The 17,023-nt window shown below is 37.2% G+C and overlaps 2 protein-coding genes across 4 annotated transcripts in view; one reads left to right on the top strand and one right to left on the bottom strand.

Annotated features, from left to right (window-relative positions):
• The first annotated feature begins 831 nt into the window (after positions 1-831).
• LOC120480638 (uncharacterized) lies at positions 832-4,344 on the top strand. Of its 2 annotated transcripts, XM_039673915.2 has the most exons (3): positions 832-917; positions 3,226-3,376; positions 3,452-4,344. In XM_039673915.2, exons 2-3 carry the CDS (start codon positions 3,226-3,228, stop codon positions 4,252-4,254), a joined length of 954 nt encoding a protein of 317 aa, XP_039529849.2. In that variant the 5' UTR covers positions 832-917; the 3' UTR covers positions 4,255-4,344. The 2 variants fall into 2 exon arrangements, with proteins under 2 accessions (XP_039529849.2, XP_039529850.2); XM_039673916.2 differs by lacking the exon at positions 832-917 and having other exon boundaries at positions 3,141-3,376.
• Positions 4,345-12,582: 8,238 nt separating this feature from the next.
• The window catches only part of trim62.1 (tripartite motif containing 62, tandem duplicate 1), a 50,291-nt gene continuing 45,850 nt past the window's right edge, over positions 12,583-17,023 (bottom strand). For both annotated transcript variants that reach the window (XM_039674255.2, XM_039674256.2), the window contains one exon: positions 12,583-13,143. In XM_039674255.2, the coding sequence (XP_039530189.1) occupies positions 12,593-13,143 (551 nt within the window). In that variant the 3' untranslated portion in view covers positions 12,583-12,592. The remainder of the gene's footprint in view (positions 13,144-17,023) is intronic.

Below are 17,023 nucleotides of genomic sequence, written 5' to 3'. Positions count from 1 at the left end.
AGTCAACTACACCTTTAACCCCTGGAGTCGTATGGATTACTTTTATGATGGATGGATGCGCTTTTGGGGGGTAACATCCACTCTCATTATAAAGCTTAGAAGAGCCAGGATATTTTTTTAATATAATTCTGATTGTGTTCGGCTGAAAGAAAGTCGTATACACCTAGGATGGCTCGAGGGTAAGTAAATTATGGGATAATTTTAATTTTTGATGTTTAATTTTTTAACAATTTAGGATGTTGACAACCTGTTTTATAATTTGTGAACTCAATCTGTAATTGTCTATAAAACCAATTTCAAGCCTTCAGATTAAATGGTTTTTATGATAATGCGCAACATTGAAATTAAAGTAAAGCATTTCGTTTCTTTAGTACGTTATTTGCTTGTCGTTCTGTTAACTGAACGCTAGATGGCAGCAGGAGCACAGTCTGCTTGATTCAAGGGTTTTTAAACGAGTGTGTGTGGATACACAAACACCCTTCAGTGTTCTTGCAGGAGCTCTTTAGTGTTCCCCATCAGTCGAATAAAAGTCAACGAACCGTGTCGTGTGCTGTCAGTGTCACGAGATCTGCATCATACATTACACACATCTGAACACTGAGGAGGAAGCAGATGGACTGGTTCTAGTCAAACACTCCCACTGCACACACACACACACACACACACACACACACACACACACACGTGCTTTTGAGTCCAGGTGAGACAGGAATACTCTCGACTGTTTAGACACGTCCCACTGGGGGAGGGTGAAGAGAAATGCACACACACACACACACACACACACACACACAGAATGAGTGACTGCTGCTGTGTTCAGGTGTCTCCTCACTCAGTGCCTTGACTAATGTTGATCTTCATCACGTGAAGAACCTCAGATCTCACAGGCTTCATTACTGCATTTCTTCATCTTTCTGGTGAGTGAGGAATCATCTTGGACTGGCCCTGCGATTATGGCAATTAACCAAATGCTCTTGATTTTATTCGATGTTGTTTATGCTGTTAGATTCATGTGGCGAATTGCCCTAATGTGGGACATTTTTTGCACTTCAGACTTCTGTGAATATATTACGATGTGCAACCAAAACAGTAAATCCACACCCAATACCATTTAGTATATATATATATATAAATATTTCTTAAATATGTGTGTGCATTTGTATATATATAATAATTATACACAGTGCACCCACATATATTATGTAAACAAAAACTTTTATTTTGGATGCGATTAATCGTTTTACAGCCCTAAGAGAAAATTCAGATAAACCATTCATAAGAGAAATTATTAGTTGTCTGAGACAATCTGCAGCTTCCTAATGTGAGACACTGAAAAATCTATGATAAAATTAAATAATAAAATAGTAAAATCGTATTTTTATTTTAGATTCTCTCTTAAATCTTAGTTAGTCATTTTCTTTGTATGAATGAATGAAACATTTTTAGTTAGATAGATCACAATCCATAAACAAGACTATTATATCAATTATAGTGATGCATTTGTAAAATACCTAAAAAATAAACGGATAAACTTAAGAGCAAAATAATTTCGTATAAAAAAGAGGAAGCATTGTTTATGTTTCCTCTTTACCAAAACAGCATAATGGAGAAACCCCTTCTTTAAACTTACTGATAAAATTGTTACATGGATTATATCTATTTATTATTTTAAAGCGAGTTTCTTTGACGTATTTATTAGGAATTACATATGTATTAATATCTGACCACAGATTCTGAAAAAAGGCCTAGGTGAAACATTTTTTCTTTAATATTTTTCTAATATAAACATTATTAATATTTTTATAAAAAAAAAAAAAAATACTGTCCCACATTAGGCCCGGATTTGGAAACCATATCTCCTAGGAAATTTGATAAAAATATAAAATATATAGTTTATACACTATTTTTTGATGTACAAACTTAGGATGGTCTTCACACAAGGTGTCTCCTGTTTGATGATTGCTACACCCTCAAATATGATTGGACATATGATTTTGATCATAGTTTGCATTTGGGTCATTGACCCACAGTTCAGTGTCATTCGTGTATTTATGGGGGACCTACAAAGACTTGACCTCAGGTGTCCCACATTAGGGCAATAAAAATATGAAAACAAAAATATAAAGCATGCGTAAACCAGTCCTCACAAAGATAATTGTACAAGTACACACACACACACACGTTATAGAAGACATTACAGAAGTGGAAAAAGTGACTTTTTTTATGACTAAGACATTTCAAATTTGTAAGATCAGATGCCATTATGAATCCTCCACAATAAGACCAGATCCATGTATTAAAGGAGTAGTTCACTTTTCAAAAAACTTTTGCTTATAATTCACTCACCCCCATGTCATCCAAGATGTCCACGTCTTTCTTTCTTCAGTCGAAAAGAAATGAAGGTTTTTGATGAAAACATTCCAGGATTTTCTCCATATAATGGACTTTAATGGGGTCCAAACGGTTCAAGGTCCGAAAGACAGTTTCAGTGCAGCTTCAAAGGGCTTTAAACGATTCCAGATGATAAATAAGGGCCTTATCAAGCGAAACGATCGCTCTTTTAAAAAAAATAATAATAAAGTTTAAGTTTTATAAGATCAAACGCTCGCCTTGCTCTGTTCTGTGGTGCACGTTCGTGACTCTCCTGTTCGAACAAAATTAACAAATCTTTTTCCGGTAGTTTCTTTCGCCGAATGAACCAAATGACTCGGAAAAAGATTTGTTCATTTTGATGAACGAGTTCGAACCGGAGTGCGTTACAGAACAGAGCAAGGCGAGCGTTTGAGCTTATAAAACTTAAACTGTGTTATTTATTTATAAAACGAGCGATCGTTTCGCTTGATAAGACCCTTATTCATCATCTGGAATCGTTTAAAGCCCTTTGAACAGTTCGCAGTTTGCACTGAAACTATCATTTGGACCCCATTGAAGTCCATTATATGGAGAAAAATCCTGGAATGTTTTAATCAAACACCTTAATTTCTTTTCGACTGAGGAAAGAAAGACATGGACATCTTGGATGACATGGGGGCGAGTAAATTATCAGCAAAAGTTTTTTCAAAAGTGAACTACTCCTTTAAACAAACATGTTTAACGTATCTTGGGCTTTGAACACACTCCTGCATAATCAGACTTTCTTTTAAAAATCTAGTGCATTTATGATCGTCTTCCTCCCAGAGAATGTGCATTATGACTCTTTAACCCTTTAACGTCTGATCCGTGCAGATGGAAGGAGTTCTGGACGCTGCGCTCCGTGTGTGTGTGTGTAAACTGACGTTCAGTGCGCTGTTGTGTCCGTCTGTGGTCACACACGCCGTCACAGCGGTCAGTGTTTGCTGCTGCTGCCTGCTGTTATTCACGGACCTGGCCGTCACCCGTAAGCAGACGCACACCTTCTCCTGGTTTTCCGTTGATTCGTGGATCTGACGTCTGTTCTTCTGTGTTCCTCCAGTGTTTCTGCTCTCCGTCTGGCTCACGGAGATCTGGGTGACGCCTTTCAGCGTGTCTTCGGATGTGGTGGCCCTTCGATTCCTGCTGTTTCTCGGTCAGGCCTACGGAGCCGTGCTGTTGCTGACGCCGCTCCTGATCGCGGTGGAGTTGCTGGTCGATCTGCTGGACGGGACGGCCACGGGACACTCGGAGCAAAATGAATCTAAGCGTCTTTCTAGGACGATTGGCTGTTTGGGATGTCTGCTAGCGTGGGTTGTGAGTGGGATCTACAGCAGTCATGACTGGACGCTGGAAGGGTTCGCTGTGGAGGCCTGTTTGACAAGAGGCGGACGTCTCGTTACATGCATTCCCGACACGGATGGGTCGTCCTGGGTTCTTCCGGCAATGCTGGTCCTGTTGAGTTTGGGTCGGCTCAGGTCTGACTCGTGTAGAAACACACAGATAAAGGACGGCTGTGGCGTTCACAGGGACGGGTGTGTTTACGGTGAGCAACGATGGTCCTGTCCAGGGAACGATGTCCAAACCGGTTTGGCAGACAAACCAAACCTATCAACGTTTGCACAGTCTAACACCGATCTTCTACAGGAGGTCACATCGCTGGCTGTTTTTAACAAACGGTGTTGTATTCCTGAAAGGGAAAGTCCCCGCTTTAGGCTAAACGTGCTCACAGGGTTGGTATGCACGGCTCTGGTTTGCGTTTTTCCCACAGTCGTCAGTGGGAATATTCTCCTTATCTTAAACTTGGAGAACATGGTGGTGAACACATTCAAACTTTTATCTCATTCGGTCAACAGACTCCCGTAAGTCTGATTATAGATGAGGTTTGTGAAGCAGAACGAGATGGCCGACCTGTTATTGTCCATGCAAATTCATTTGATGGATCGCCTTGCACGCGCACCGCAGCAAAATCTGACGCAAATGCAAATGAAGCCTGGGGTTATGTTCATGCGTGTCTACATCCAGGGACCCTTTTGTTACGGATTTTTTATTTTTTTTTTGTTCACAAATGTAATTTTAGTCTGTTTATTAATGTTTTTACTCTACATTTGTGCTGTTTTTGGAGGATTTGTGATATCTTTGAAATTTCTATAAATAAATAAAGAAATATTTCTTTAAATAGACTTTTTTTTTTGCAAAAAACTGCAAATTTACTTTATAAAAGACCCAGATTTCTAACTTTCATTTATGGGGATAACATTGATAGATGAGGTTTGTGAAGCCGAACACTGCAGAACGAGATGGCCGACCTGTTATTGTCACATAGACATATACACTAGACCTCACCTGGGGGTTCTAAGCATGCGTCAAAACCGCCGCCATCTTGGAACAGGGGTCTTGTCATAGGAAGTAGCTAGGTAACGCTGCTATCTCTGCCTTTACTTCGAATTCATTGATGGTGGCGGACTTTTGTGCAGCGTATGATGTTCACGGATGAAATATGAACTAGGAAGAATGTTTAAAAAAATAAATAAATAAATAAAATTTCTTTCTGGAATCAATGATAAATACATGTCTGACCGTTGGAACAAACCAAAAAAACAAGAAAAATCGCATTCATGATGATTTATGGTGATTTTATTTGCGTTAGACCTGTGTCTACTACATTGCATTAAAGTGGAGGGGCTCCCCTGTTTCAAGATGGCGGCTCTATTGACGCATTCGTTCTAATGAACTGCCGTATCCAAGGTGAGGTCTAGTGTATATGTCTATGTTATTGTCCATGCAAATACATTTGATGGATCGCCTTGCACGCGTACCGCAGCAAAATCTGACGCAAATTCAAATGAAGCCTGGGGTTATGTTCATGCGTGTCTACATCCAGGGACCCTAGACGATAACATTTAATTTTGTTACGGATTTTTTATTTTTTTTGTTCACAAATGTAATTTTAGTCTGTTTATTAATGTTTTTACTCTACATTTGTGCTGTTTTTGGAGGATTTGTGATATCTTTGAAATTTCTATAAATAAATAAATAAATATTTATTTAAATAGACTTTTTTTTTTTTTTTGCAAAAAACTGCAAATTTACTTTATAAAAGACCCAGATTTCTAACTTTCATTTATGGGGATAACATTGATCATTTTAAATGATTTAATGTAAGATTGTAAGAGTCAAAATTTGCCCTTTTTTTGGGAGGGGGGGATAAGGTTTTAAAATAAAATAACTCACTTTAACCACTAGATGGCCATAGACCTCCACCATAAGCTATTTGTCATGTGATTAACCAAACTACTTATCTTTTCACAAGTTTTTCCAGTTGGATACATATCTAAATATTATAAAATCACAATTATAATTTTTATCACAAGTTTGTCAAAGTTTAGCATTTTTTTGTACAGACAAAAGTTCTTCAATAGTGTTACATTATGCTTTTAATCAAACCTGAGCAAGACTCCCAGTCCCAATGTTGGAGTCTTTAGATTTTATCATTTATTTTAATCATCTGTTTTTAATATAATTCTACAATTTTACTAACTGTAACTGTAATTACAGAAATTAACAGTTATATTACATATTGAGGAAAAATACATGACATGAACATCAAAATGCAATGAACTGAACAGCAATAACAAATGAGCAAATAAAGCAGTGGAAAAAAAAAACTAGTTAGTTAAAAAAAGTGAATGGGGAAAAAAAAAAAATCAAACAACTAGAAACAATAATTGGTCATCTCATACAGTCTCGTTTACAGTGCACGGCAGGTGTTTATGCGTCAGTGCACGGCAGGCAGTATGCATAGTATAGCCTTACAAATGTATTACTGTGTGTGTGTGTGTGAGAGAGAGAGAGTGTGCATTGTGGATTTTTTTTTTTTGCATTGTTGGAAGTGTGCCACTTTATTTCTGTCTGTGATCTGCGTTGTTTAGTGTCTGCATTTTTTTCACGCTAAAATAAAAAAAAATATATATATTTAAAAATATATATATATATTTAAAAATGAAAAAAAAATATATATATATTTTTTTTTATTTTTATTTTTTTTATTTATTTTTTTTTCTTGGTAGATCTAGACAGTGTTAAGAGGCGTAGAAGTTTTCATACCATTTGGACAAAGAGAACATTTTTTAAAAGATATTTGCGGGCCTAAAAGTCCCCGAAGATAACCAGGAGAACTCCGGTGCAAAATGAACCTTTGGTCTAATAAAACATCGGTACCTAGTCAACCGTTCTCTGATATTTGTTTTCATGATAATCAAATGTAAAGAGTTTTATTTATGTTTATATTATAACGCTAGTATATAGGGGCATATAATAAGTAAAAAGAATACCAATAGTTAATACCACTAACAAGGCTCAAAATAGCCCCACACTAACACAGTGACATGATGAGGGTCCGGACATGTTGTTTTGCATGTAGGGACCCTCATTATTTGGCCTTATATTTTGCACCGCAGTTCTCCTTTAAGGTTGCAGAAACAGATGTGTGAGGAATTCATGAGTTTATGAGGAGCACTTCTTTGCAAAATAAAGAAACGGTTCATTTTGAGAGCACCAGCTGGTTTCATATGAGATAGTCGTGTTATTTTTAAACCCTAACCAGTTTACGGTTCCCTAAAAAAGCAACTGGGCCCGAGGGGTGCTGTGCTTCACAGAACAATAGTCACATATGAGCAGTGGCATTTACAGTTAACATGAAATGTGCAATAAAGTATTTATGTGTACAGACGTGCTTGAAGTCCCTCGCAACCTGGCCAAGAGAAGACGCTTTCATGACCGAACATGTACAAATAAGAATAATCACACAAGTTGAAGGAGAAGACGAACCTCTTGGATGGGCTTGCAGCTCTTGAAGTCTACATTTCACCACCAGAGGTCTCCCTGCGCTGCGTCTCACACCGTATGCTGAAACCCAAGAAGCTTTTGTAGGAGAAGCAGCGCTACCCATAAACCACTCGCACAGACACATGCAGCTGAATCTCTGTGAACACAAACAAGTCTGATCACACCAGGCCTGGGGGACAAATGCATTTGAAACTGTGTTATTTTAGCATTATTTATATACAGTGATAAAACGGATTAATAGTAACAAGTATTTACATTTTTAGTTTGTTTTAAGTGTTTTTATTTATTTATTTGTAAATTTAGCACTTCAACTTAAACATATTTTTTTTCTATTTAGATGCTAGTGACATTTTTAATTTTAATCTAATGTGTTAGTTTATATCAGCTTCATTTAACGCAAGTTATTTTCTTAGTTTTGGTTATTAATAAAAACACTGGTTAGCAGTAGGGTTAAACTAAAACTATAAAAACATTTTTTGGACTGAAATAATAAACTTAAAACTTATTTAATTTCAGTGGGTTGTTAAAATTAAAATTTCTTATTTTAATGTTTATTTCAATTAACAAAAACAGTAACTATACACACACTAAGCTACACTGTAAAAAAATATTTATGGTTTAACTTAAAAAATTAAATAACCTGGTTGCCTTAAAATTTTAAGTTGAGTTAATACAATGAAGGAGATTAATTTAACCATCAGAAACTCAAAATGTTATGTTATCTCAACTAAATAAATTATTTAAGTTGATTTGACAAAAGAAAAAATGTTGTGATTACTACACTGTAAAAAAATATTGTTGGTTTAACTTAAAAAAGTAAGTAACCTGGGTTGCCTTAAAATTTTAAGTCGATTGAACTGGAAAAAGTGAGTTAATACAATGAAGGAGATTAATTTAACCATCAGAAACTCAAAATAATAAGTTATCTCAACTAAATAAATTATTATAAAGTTGATTTGACAAAAGAAAATATGTTGTGATAACAAATCTTGAAAATATTTTTTACAGTGTAGTTGCTATGGCAGGATTATTTCTTATTTTCATTTAGTTTAACGATGCACTGAAATAAATAAACTAAAGCGGAAAATGAATAACTCAAAACACAATTTTACATTTTTTTAAATGAAAATGGAAAATACGTCAAATAAAGCAGATTTACGGTGAATTTAGATTAGAACAGATGAGGTTTGTATAGACAAGATGTGTTATAAAACGGTTACTTCATTAAAAGATTAATTTTTCATAAAAATAATTATAATATTCACAAAATAAACACCAGCAACAAAAAATAGCAAATTTATTCTTCCGCCAAGCAATTTAGGTTGCGGCCGCAACAAAGTGTGTTGACGGCTTCGAACGCGGCTCAACCAATCAGAATCAAGGACCAGAACTATAAAAAATAATTCAGTATCTCAATATAATGGTTAGCAATAACAATTTGGCTTATACAAATGTCAGCATATTGGATAGGATGAACAATTCATTATGAGTTTGCATCTGTCATGTGATCAAGATCAACTTAGATAATCAGATACACAAGTGACTGCGTCTCCAAACATATCGAGTTGCCTGATCTTTTGAGTATTAAATTGATCGCATCGAGTGTGTGAGAAAGTGAACATTTCATTAAAATGATGGTGAGGTTTCTTTAAGACTAAAGCCTGTATCCCCACTGAAACCTCATACCACCCACACCTACAGTAGTTATATTGGTATGACAGCATCTATTCTTGTAGAGGTGCATTGAACAAAAGCTCTTTCGGTTTAGGTAAGTCTATAGGTTTGTTTGACAGGACACTTGTCCCGAGGGATACTTGCACAATTACACTCTTTGCTTGGAATCCAGCAATGATGCAGGCGACAGGTATTGTGTAATAACATAAAAAGCTTGTGCATTGTAAAATCCATAAACAGAAACAGTGTCCCTCTGGAAGTCTCCAGAGTTTCACTGTCTTGTTGGACACAGGTTGATGCAATGATTTCATTAAAAATGCAAGGAAAATCAATTCTTCTCCTCGGACACAAGCCATTTTTCTGCAGCCAAATTGTAACACATTGTTTTCAGATGGCAAGAGCGATTTGTTGTGATGCATCATCAACTGCTCTTTGGAAAAGACACGGACGTGTATGAACAGGAATTTCGCAGTAATACATACATTCTGCAGAGCAACAGACGTAATGCAAATCATATATATATATATATTATATATATATATATTTTTTTTTTTCATTTATATAAAAAAAAAATATATATATATATATATATATATATATATATATAAAATATATAAAATAAAAAAGCAATGGAAGGCCAAATAAAATAATTTAAATTAAATAAATATATTAATAAAGGTTAAAATATTTAAATAAAAACAGTATTTGAAGTATTCCAGTATTTGAAATTATTGTTTATTTAAATATTTTAACATTTATATATATTTATTTAATTTAAGTTATTTTATCTGGTCTTCCATAGCTTTTAAGCTATATATATATATATTTTTTTTTTAAATAGTATAATATATAATATATATAACATATAAATACTTAAATAAAAATGAGAAATGTCGGTTTGGCAAATAACAAAAAAAAATAGAAGTACTAAAATGACTAAAAGTAAAATCATATAATAATTTGATAATTTGATAAATTAAAGCCAAATAGAAACATTAAAATAAAAATGATAAGCTGAAAAGCTACTTCCAAAATATGAATACAGCAGTATATAAATAATACTAAAACAACACTGCTCCAGTTCACATATTCATGTCTGTGTGTGTTTAACGGCCAAAATGTGTCTCTGTGGTTCTGGAGAATAATTTAAACAGAACAAAACCTCCTAAAGTTGGACGGTCCTGAAGGCTAAATCCTCATGAACAACTGGATCTAACTATTTTTGTCTCATTTGGCACTTGTCGAGAGTGTAAATTTTGGCACCTGTGTTGGACTATTATTGGACTATCCTTCAAACATAATGAAGAGTCAGAAATGTTTTTGGTTTTACCATTTTTTTTAATTGAACATTAAAACACGTTTCCATGAGCCTCCAGCTTCAAGACTCAGCAGAGTGCATGTAGACAATGAGTGTAAAGCAGCTTTCATCCACACACACACACAAATCATCATCAACACCAACAACAACAATCCTCAGCAATATATATCTATATATCTTAAAGAACCCGTCACCATCATATAACAATAATAATAATAAACATCAGACTGCCTCATAACACAAGCAAAGACCGTGTGTGTGCCGTAACACCGACCCCATAGAGGTCTCGGTTACGCCTTTATCCTTTAACAACAAAATGACAGAACACACAGGTAACATCACAACCAAAGTGGAGTGAAGTTCAAGCACAGAATAAAACATGGAATGGATTCCGAACCTGAAGAGAGAAACTGGTGTGTTGGAGAAACAAGCTATCAGAAACCGAGCCTCGAAAAACATCTGAACAATCAAGGACAATTTACGAGAGCGTTCTGACAGGGTGTTTCCATTCATAATTATATGTACTATAAAATGTATGTATGTATGTCACACAGATCCTTTAAAAAAAGCCATTGACTCGTTAGGAAAAATACATTTAGACATACATCAGACTCAACACTTTTATAAAGAGCAACGGATGCAGTTTCTCACAAATGGAAATGCCTTTAACCATCTCAGCACTATTAACACCTGATTTGAAGCTGACAGATGACCCAGCGTCCAATTTAACACTTCGGCCATCCTGATGAGACGTCCCGGGATGAATAAATAAAAGCCATAGCAAGCTAAAGGGAAAAGCAAGGCGCAGGGGACGCACTTTACCGCTGTCCTGCGATATGTACAAATGCGCATGGTCCCTTTATTATGATGCGCTAGCGGCATTCGAACCCTAAATCTCGACTGAAAGGGAATAAAAACGTACACCAGTCATTCACGCGTGAAACACACCCACATGGCTGGGGGTCAAACACCACCACCGTCACAAGCACAAGCATGACCTGAGGAACACGATATTCCACTCACCGGCGTTCATGCAGTTACACGGGAAACAAATTAAAGGGATAGTTCACTTATGTTTTATCTTACCTCAAGGGCATCCTTTGCTTCCACAGTATTTTCAATTTTGACATTTTTCAGTCAAACCGTTCTTGTCTATCAGTCATATAATGGAGGTCTATGGTCACCACCTCAAAGAGCATGCACAGAGAAGTCCAAATTAAACATGATTTAATGACTCGTACATGTAAGCACACACTGATGGCCTAAGACACGAAACGAGCGGTTTGTGTGAGAAAACAAACAGTATTTATATCGTTTTTAATCACGGTGACGTCCAAGTGATCTGAATCAGTTGTTCAATGTCCAACTGAAACGAACTGAATCAGTTCAATGTTACGCCGGGAGTGATCACTTGCGTGTGACGTCACTCAATATTTACAGTGAGATTTCGGAAGTTTTACCTTTTACTAAACATATTTAGATATCCCGAAATCGTTTTCAATTGTGGTTTCCCGTTTATCTAAATATGTTTAGTGAAAGGTAAAACTTCCCAAATCTCGGTATAAACAAAGAGTGACGTCGGCGCGCGAGCGATCACTTCCAGACCGAAGCGCCCGTGCCGTCAGATCATTTTGTCATGGCTGTGATTACACGAGGTAAAACAATATAAATACTGTTCGTTCTCACACAAACCGCTCGTTTCGTGTCTTAGGCCATCAGTGTGTACTTACATTTACGAGTCATTAAATCATGTTTAATTTGGACTTCTCTGTGCTGCTCTTTGAGGTGGTGACCATAGACCTCCATTATATGACTGACAGACAAGAACGGTTTGACTGAAAAATGTCAAAATTGAAAATACTGTGGAAACAAAGACACCTACATCTTGGATGCGCTTGAGGTAAAATAAAACATATCAAACATTAATTTAAAATCCCTTTAAGTAATAAGTTCGTACGGCAGTACCTCAGTGTCAAATCTGACGCTGGACACACTCCACAAACACACCAAACCCAAAACAGGCATCATTTCTTGTTTCCGTCAGCACAGATACGCTCTTTTTTCCAGACTTGAGTCATGAAAGGAGCGTTTGGACCCAGCAGGGGCTGAGGGAACGGTATTGTGTACGAGCAGCTGGGAAATCTCGGGCAAGGCAAGATTACAAATGACCAGCAACGGTGAATGTACAAAACGCCCATAGGCACCTCTCAGAAAAGTGCAAGGCTCTCCAACTCCAGGCGTTCACAATCCATCAGTCAGATCGCCTCATTCAGTACAACGTCGGCCTTAGGAGGCGAGCTGGAAGAAAGAAACTCTATTATACACCCTAGTTTTGTTACAGTTATCCCAAAAACTTCTCGGTATCTATAAACGCACGGTGTTAATTCGCAAGGGCTGCACGTTTTTTCCATTAGCGTGACTTTGACCGGGACTGAAGTATGGGAAAAGTTTGGCTTGAAACTTCTCTCGGTAGGTGTAGAGCCAGGACATGTCGTCGGCGTTGTAAAAAACCAGCAAACCTTTGGGGTAGTCCAAGTAGACGCCCACTTTCTCGAGCTTGCTCTTCACGTTGAGGCGCGTCCAGGGCTCGGTGCAGGCGCTGTATTGGTTACCGTCGTGCATGACGATGCAGTAGAAGCCTCGGCTGGGTTGGATCTGAATGCTGCCCTTGCGGTTCACCGTCTCATTGGCCACACCGATCATCCACTGGGTTTTCTCGGACACCATCACTTCCCAATAGTGCACGCCCCCGGAGAAGCCCTCGGCACCCAGCACCGAGACCTCCACGTCGAAGCGGCGCGGCGAGTCCTGAAGCGGCTGTGGGTGCAGGTTCCCGTACGCGACGATGGTGCAGTCGTCCGACAGTATGAGGCGCTGGTGAGCAGTGATGGGGTCCATGGTTAAAGCCGCAGGCACTGTGAACATCAGGAGAGACGAAATGAAGATCAGTGCATCCAATAAGCTTGTTACATCACATCAAAACAAATAAACGAATAATATGAGAGACATAATAAAAATAAATTAGGGATGTCAGTTAAATGCGTTAGCGTTAACGCAAACCAATTTTTTTATCGTGCGATTAACTTATCACGTCTTTTTGGCCTAGTAAACTTTGTCGTTTTTTTCACATGCTTATGCAACAGGACGCGGCGCTGCGCTATGAAACCTATTCATTTCAATGGCTTGCGTCGCGCGAGGACGTTTTGTTGCTTCGTCGACCAAAGCGCAAGCGGATCTAGCTAGACCGGCGTTCTGTCGATTTTTGCTGCCTTGTCGAAAAATGCTGCCGTAGCGCGAATGGACCACAGAATGCCGATTAAAGTCGTATGAAATACAATTATAATACAATTCTAAGTTATGAGTAGCTACTGTATACTGTAGACTAGGGCTGGGTATTGAGACAAATTTCACAATTCGATTCGATTTCGATTCACAAGCTTGCAATTCGATTCGATTTCGATTCGATTCAATATCGATTATTTTGGATATCAGTTACAATAAATGGCATTTTTTCTCAACGGAATCAAATCTCTTAAATGCTGTAAACTATGGGAGTCTAGTTGTAGCCTACTAGGCTTCATTAGCCTAATATGAAGGTAATAATGAATTAATCACTTAAAATACACTTTTATTTATTTTTATAATAAGAAGATTATATGAAATATAAACATTTAAATGGTGGCTATATATTTAGCAAAATGCTCCTCTCTGTAGTTATTTTTTTCTAGCTGACTAACGAGTTTATGTGGGTTTTCTGAGGTAAATATGACGATACATTGATTACAAGCTGTTTAACTGACGTCTTTCCACGGTTGAAACGCTGATTGAGCGAATCAATGTGACATGATATGGATTTCGATAAGTTGTACTCTATCTTTAACACACTTTCAGATGCTCGTTCATGTTTATTTGCGCTGCTGCTTCTCCAGAGCGATCTCACGCCACAGCGACAAAACGCTATTTATGTTTTTGAATTTCTAAAGAAAATGGACGTAATTTAAAAATTGAGACTTTGTTTCATATCAATAGTAACAAAGGACAAAGATTATTGCGATTTTTTTTGATGCGCGCAGCCGCGATACAATGTCCCATTCATTCAAATGAAACAGGATGACTAATCGATTCTTGAGATTTAAGAATCGATATCGGTTCGTAAAAATGAGACTCGATTAATATCGAGAAATCGATATTTATTACCCAGCCCTACTGTAGACTACTGTTTTTATTTTTAAAACGGTGTGAAAAGTAAAAATTATCATCAAATATTCATCTTTGACTTGTCAAAGTACACCTTTCCTCATAGCAACGGAAACTTTCAGTTATTATTTGTCAGCTGGCTGACCGTACAAATATTCATATGGTAGTAAGCATTCTTTAAAGGGAATTTATACATTATAACAGGAAAATATACCTTTTGTAATAAAAAAAATGTGAGTCTGCACAATGCACATGCACATAACCGGAAACTAGCAAATCTCGATGGGTAGCATGAATCGCCAGAACACCGGAAACAAAACAACAGGCACGCCGCACACACTTGTTTGGGTCTGTGAGCTGGCCAAATAGTTGGTCTTTTAAGCTTTCCAGATGTACAGATCTCTTAATCATAAGAGATACACCATAAGCACTTAGTGGGCTGTTATTTCATTTTCTCTCTCTCTTCCAGACTTATCAATGAGAAACTGGCTCAATGCATGCTAAATAAGCAGCTTGAAATGAATGGTTTCGGAGGTCATTCTTGTCAATCAAAAGCGCTGACACAATCACTACCTGAGCTGGTGGAATAATACTCGTCTGAAACACAAACACACTCCCTCTAATTCATTACCGTCAGGTCATTTCAAGCGCAAACACTTTCAGATGCATCCAGTAATCGGAATAAGCGTACAGGGCAGTGTGGGTTTCAGTACTGGCGCTTCTGCCAGGCATTGAGTACTTTGTTGAAAAAGGGTAAATAAACCACCCATCCATCAACCGCTGCCTGGAGCAGACCGTCTGCAGTGCCCATTATGGTGCCAGCTTGCCGTGGGTTCAATGGCGAGCAAGTGTGCCAAACTATGGACTGAGAGAAGAGCAAACCCTGGAGAAAGAACAAGCTTCAAAAACAATGGACACATGCCACTTAGCGAAAAGAGTCCAAACTAGCCTGGACCTGAAAGAGAAACCCGAGCCAAGCAGTTGCAGCACATTACGACATGCAGGACGCCAAAGATATAATTCTGGAAAGCCGAGCTATGATTAACTATATATCATGTTTATAAGGCATGTGGGGAGAAAATGAAGCTGAGGGTAAAGAATGCTTATCTGAAGCAATCACTTATGTTGTGCATTCTTTAGTGCTCCTGTATTTGGGTTGCCAACCGTTCCGTATTTGTCGCATAAAAGTCTTGTTCCGTATTGAACTGATCCGGAACGCACTTTGTTCCGTATTTTTGAGAATCAGTTCAGTGCAAATGCATGACAGACACATCTTCTAATATATCTCAGACAGACTATGAATGAAGACCTCACCAGTTGAGCCACTCCACTCGTGATCGACTAGTTTTACCGCAAATTAGTTAAAATATCCTCTAATCTAGAGCGATCTTGCCTGCGAGTTTGAGCTTCTAACGGCGCGGACGCAAAACCAGGACTGGAGTCAGAGCCAACCAATTGGAATGTAGCAGTGCTCCGTTTGAGAGAATCCCAGAGAACGCGGTCCTGTAAACTTTGGTTCCAGCCACATTAGTTCCCATGCAAAATAGAGGAGGTCGATAATTTGAATTTGATAAGAGGGCGCGCAACACTATTTATAGTAGGGGTGGTTAATCTGTCTGATTTCCCGATTCGATTCGATTACGATTATTGAAGTCCCGATTCGATTACAGTCGATTTTCGATTATTAACGATTCTTGATTACCGATTATTGATTTTCCATTTCACAACAGTAAACGAAAATACACTAGATCAACATATGATTATATTAGCAGCAGCAACATTTTGGTATTAATTGCACTTTTTATTTGTTTGATATTCATTGAAAATATAATGATGGTTAGTGGGGACATGCAAACATGCTTGTTATCTACTACTTAGGCAACTCATTATCTTTACATTTATTAACTTTACATTTTTTTTTCAAAAGCAATTTTGTTGCATTATAATGCAAATGCATCTGGTTCTATTAATTGACAGCATTAAAATGTATTTTGTGATTTCCTTCAATTGAAAATATTTGAAGCAAGTTTGGGGGACTTGAAGGGCACCCGATTCAGAGAATCACCTAGAAATTCAAAAGAACAGCATTTATCTGAAATAGAAAGCTTTTGTAACATTAAACAATACCGTTCAAATGTTTGGAGTTGGTAAGAATTTTTATTAAATTTTTTGGGCAAAAGAAAAAAGAAATCTATACTTTTATTCATCAAGGATAAATTAAGTTGATCAAAAGTTAAAGTACAAGACATTTATAATGTTACAAATCGATTATCTGAATCTTTTGTGTGTGACTATAAATAATTTGCTTTAAAAGTACAAATTGATGACCCATAAAGAATTAATGCACAATATATTTTATTAACATTACAAAGAACGACCAGGAAAATAAATGTGTGCTTGAACTAGCATACTTGTAGTAAATAAATAATATAACGACTGGTGCAGCCGAGTGTTTTTCCTCCTCTGGCTGGAAAGGTGTCATATGGCTTATCATATTTGTCGTGTTTCCGTCGTTGGTTTTATTCCACAAAGCGTACAACTAGTGCGGCTCTTGTCCAGCTCCTTTCCCCCTTCATCTTCAGAAGCCAAAATATTTCC

Source organism: Pimephales promelas, chromosome 21 (assembly GCF_988280905.1).
Source record: "Pimephales promelas chromosome 21, fPimPro1.hap1.1, whole genome shotgun sequence".
In the NCBI taxonomy this organism is placed as follows: Eukaryota; Metazoa; Chordata; class Actinopteri; order Cypriniformes; family Leuciscidae; genus Pimephales; species Pimephales promelas.
The sequence above is the reverse complement of the archived record's forward strand: the minus strand, read 5'-3'. Positions and strand labels throughout refer to the sequence as shown.

Excerpts from the sequence above, each read along its gene's own strand:
- LOC120480638 (XM_039673915.2), top strand. The coding sequence starts at position 3,226 with ATGGAAGGAGTTCTGGACGCTGCGCTCCGTGTGTGTGTGTGTAAACTG. Across the intron at positions 3,377-3,451 it reads CACGGACCTGGCCGTCACCC|TGTTTCTGCTCTCCGTCTGG; the intron begins GTAAGCAGACGC and ends GTGTTCCTCCAG.